The sequence below is a fragment of the Myotis brandtii genome, unplaced genomic scaffold (assembly GCF_000412655.1).
Source record: "Myotis brandtii unplaced genomic scaffold, ASM41265v1 scaffold130, whole genome shotgun sequence".
NCBI lineage: Eukaryota > Metazoa > Chordata > Mammalia > Chiroptera > Vespertilionidae > Myotis > Myotis brandtii.
Genome location: NW_005354596.1, coordinates 201,930 through 205,358, shown reverse-complemented (window position 1 = coordinate 205,358; position 3,429 = coordinate 201,930). Strand labels below are relative to the sequence as shown.

General features: G+C 57.6%; 1 protein-coding gene across 1 annotated transcript in view; it reads right to left on the bottom strand.

The window, feature by feature from the left end:
- TNXB (tenascin XB) overlaps positions 1-3,429 on the bottom strand; it is a gene marked incomplete at its 3' end in the record, with an annotated part of 89,518 nt that overhangs the window by 45,101 nt on the left and 40,988 nt on the right. Inside the window, exons 16-18 of the mRNA XM_014534508.1 lie at positions 3,027-3,351; positions 1,436-1,461; positions 643-1,010 (exon numbers count right to left, since the gene is read on the bottom strand). Coding sequence (XP_014389994.1) covers positions 643-1,010; positions 1,436-1,461; positions 3,027-3,351 — 719 coding nt within the window. The remainder of the gene's footprint in view (positions 1-642; positions 1,011-1,435; positions 1,462-3,026; positions 3,352-3,429) is intronic.

Here is a 3,429-nt window from a genome sequence, read left to right as displayed (position 1 = left end):
AGGGCCCGGGGGGGGGGGGGGGGGTGCACAATGTGAGGATGGAGGTGACCCTCACAGGCCTTGGTGGAGGGGCTGCCCTGAGTGAGGGTCGGGGAGAAGACGGGGAGCTCAGACAGGGGACCGATCTGTGTGGCAGCAGGAAGCCACCCTGAGGCCTGGGAGGAGCTGGCGTGCTGCCTCCCAGATGGCAAGGACGCTGACCACGTTGTTGCTACTGGAGTTTTCTGGCAACAGAGAGCCCCTGGGGCAAGGGGGGCCCAGACCGAACCCAGGAAAGGGGCAGCCAGGCCGCCAGCCCTGGGCTCCTGGGGTCCCGTCTCCAGGCTCCGAGAGGAGGCCAGGGGAGGACAGAGGTCCTGGGGGCAGATATGGGACCCATGGGCCTGAGCCAACAGGGCGAGAACTCGGGTGAGAGTCGGAGGGGAGATGGCCAGACCCCCGGGCTGAGGCCCCCGGGCAGGGAGGCGGGCTCTGCTCCTTTCTCCCCTCCCAGCACCGGTCCCAGGCCCCACGTCCTGGAGGGGGTTAGGGCCTCCCCTTCACAGGCGTAGGGTTGTGAGAAGACGGGGAAGTCCGGCCCGGCCTTCAGGGGCCTGGGCGGGTGGGGGGCTTGTCCAGTGAAACAGGAACACAAAGGGGGGCCTGGCGGCAGGACAGGAGACCAGGCGGGTGAAGAGGGGCCTCGGCTAGTTTCAGGGGGTCCCTCTCACCTGTCTTTGCCTCCACAGAAACGGGGCTGCGTCGTTTCCCTTCCTGGATCCCAAAGAGCAGGAACCTGTACTTCCTGTTGGGCTCCAGGCCGGGGACAGTGACCGCGCGCTGGTCTGCGGCCACAGGCACCACCCGGGGCTGCCCGTCCCTGTCCTTGTACTGGACCACGAAGGAGTCGAATTCACCCACAGGAACCGTCCACGAGAGGCCCACGGAGCTCGGGGTCACATCTGTCACCGTCAGCTCCCCCAGGCGCGGCTCTTGGGGGGACTCTGTGGCTGGAGCTGGCGGGAGGGGAGCTGGGTGGGGGAGGACAGAGAACAGGGCTGAGCGCTCTGAGGGACAACTGCCCCCCAGGGCTCCGGGCTCCCAGGGCCAGGGAGGGGCCTGAGGTGGGAATCGGCCACCGCTGCACCGTGGCTGCCTCTATCTGAGCGGTGCATTTCCTTCCAGCGGACACAGGAAGCAGCCATGGTGGCGACAAAACGGGGCCGCGTGCTGACCTGAGGAGCTCATGGTGGGTGGTCATATCCTAGTCAGTCTCTCCCCTGACTAAGTCCATCTGCACCTTAACTGAGCCGTCTATTGTCCTTTTGCATCTAGGATAACACAGCCGATAAACGTCCTTCACAGTCACAAAGCAATGTCCCTGCTTCCTTCGGACCCCTCACAGCACAGCCACCGCACCAGAGCGGACGCCACACTGCCATCGTTCTGTGCTCACCGATGACTGCTAACTGGCAGCACCTCCTGTGTGAGAGCAGCATGTGTCTGTCATTTCACTCCCTATCCAATCCCAGAGGTGTCCCCCATTCGCTTTCCCCGCCCCACCTAGCACCACCAGTGGATTTCATGTCGCCCACTTACGGCTTCTCTTTTGATCATAATGTATAAAGCAGGGTGCAGAAGTGCCATTTTCCGGGGCATTTTCTCAGTTCGTTGAGATTCTGCTTCCCAGCAGAATCTGTTTGGTTCTGATAAACTCACACAAATTCTCAACAGGTTTGAACATTGCTCACATGGACAATGGTGGCCCAGCAGCACCTGTGACTGTCTTCACATCACCTTAGAGTTACTGCCCAACCACGGGCTACGCGCGTCAGCACGTCTACAGGTGCCCAAGCCTTCCTATTTAACGGGCAGGTAAAGAAGTCCCTGCATTCCGAAACCTTACATTTGAATGTAAAAACATTTTGATAACTGTATATTGACATCGTTTTCCTTTGTAATTCCATGGATCTTATTTTACAGTTTTTACTTTTATTTCTTAATCCTCACCTGAGTTGGTATTTTAATAGGGATTGCATTGAATCTGTAGATTGCCTTGGGTAGCATGGACATTTTAATGAGGTTGATTCTACCAATCCATGAACATGGTATATTTTTCCACTTGTTTATAGCTTCTTCTACCTCTTTTTTCAAATTCCTATAGTTTTCTGAGTACAAGTCTTTTACCTCCTTGATTCAGTTTATTCCTAACTATCTTATTTTTTTGATGTGAGAGAGAAACATCAATTGGCTGCCTCCTGCTTGCACCCAACGAGGGATCAAACTCACAGCCTGGGCATGTGCCCTGACTAGGAATCAAATCCTCAACCCTGCGGTGCACAGGATGCCGCCAACCAGCAGAGCCACACCGGCAAGGGCTTATTTTATGGTGTTTTTAAATATATATTCTTATTGCTTTCAGAGAGGAAGGGAGAAGGAGAGAGAGTTAGAAACATCAATGATGAGAGAGAATCATTGATCAGCTGCCTCCTGCACGCCCCACACTGGGGATTGAGCCTGCAACCTGGGTGTATGCCCTTGACCTGAATCGAACCCAGGACCCTTCAGTCCACAGGCCAACGCTCTATCCACTGAGCAACACTGGCTAGGGCTATTTTACGGTTTTTAAAACAGTGCACACACATTGCAGACACCCTGGCACACACATGGTGGAAACCAGTCCAGGAAGTCATGAGGGCAGGAAGGCCTGGGCGCCAAGCATAGGGGCCACTTCTAGAGGGGCTGGGGGGGTGTCCACTTGAATCCTGTCCACTTCCTGTGACAGGATTCAGGGGTGACTGCCACTTAACGCCAACAAAGTGGGTGGCAGGGAAGGTGGCAGCCATGTCCAAATCACAAAGGGCGTGCGAAGAGAGTGGAGGACACAGCTAGACACAGAGAGGGAGAGGGGCATCTGCCCTGGAAGTGGGGCAGGTGAGAGGGAGGTTCCTGTTCTTAGGGGAAATGATTTTAGTTTTTGTCCTTTGAGTATGATATTCGCTGTAGGTTTGTCATGTATGGTCTTTCTATACTCCCTCTATTCCCACTTTGTCAGGCCCAGGGTGGACGCGGGGCCCACGCGCCGCCCCCCGTGCAGGCCGTACAGGTGCATCTTGTACTTGCGCCCCGGCTCCAGGCCCCACACGGTGACCTCGCTCTCCTCACCCCCGACACGCACCACCTGGGGCCGCCCGTCCCTGTCCTTGTACTGGACGGTGAAGGCGTCGAAGTGGCCCCGGGGGACGGTCCAGGACAGGCTCAGCGAGTCCGGGGAGGATCCCGTCACTGTCAGCTCCCCCAGCAGGGGCTCCTCGGGGGGCTCGGGGGCCTCCGTGCTGGGTTCTGCGGGGCTGGGGGTCTCCTCCTCTGCAGCTGAGAAGCACAGACACAGGGCGGGTGAGGCAGGCTCCATGGAGATGTCTGGGTCTCCTCCCAAGCCCTGGTCATGGC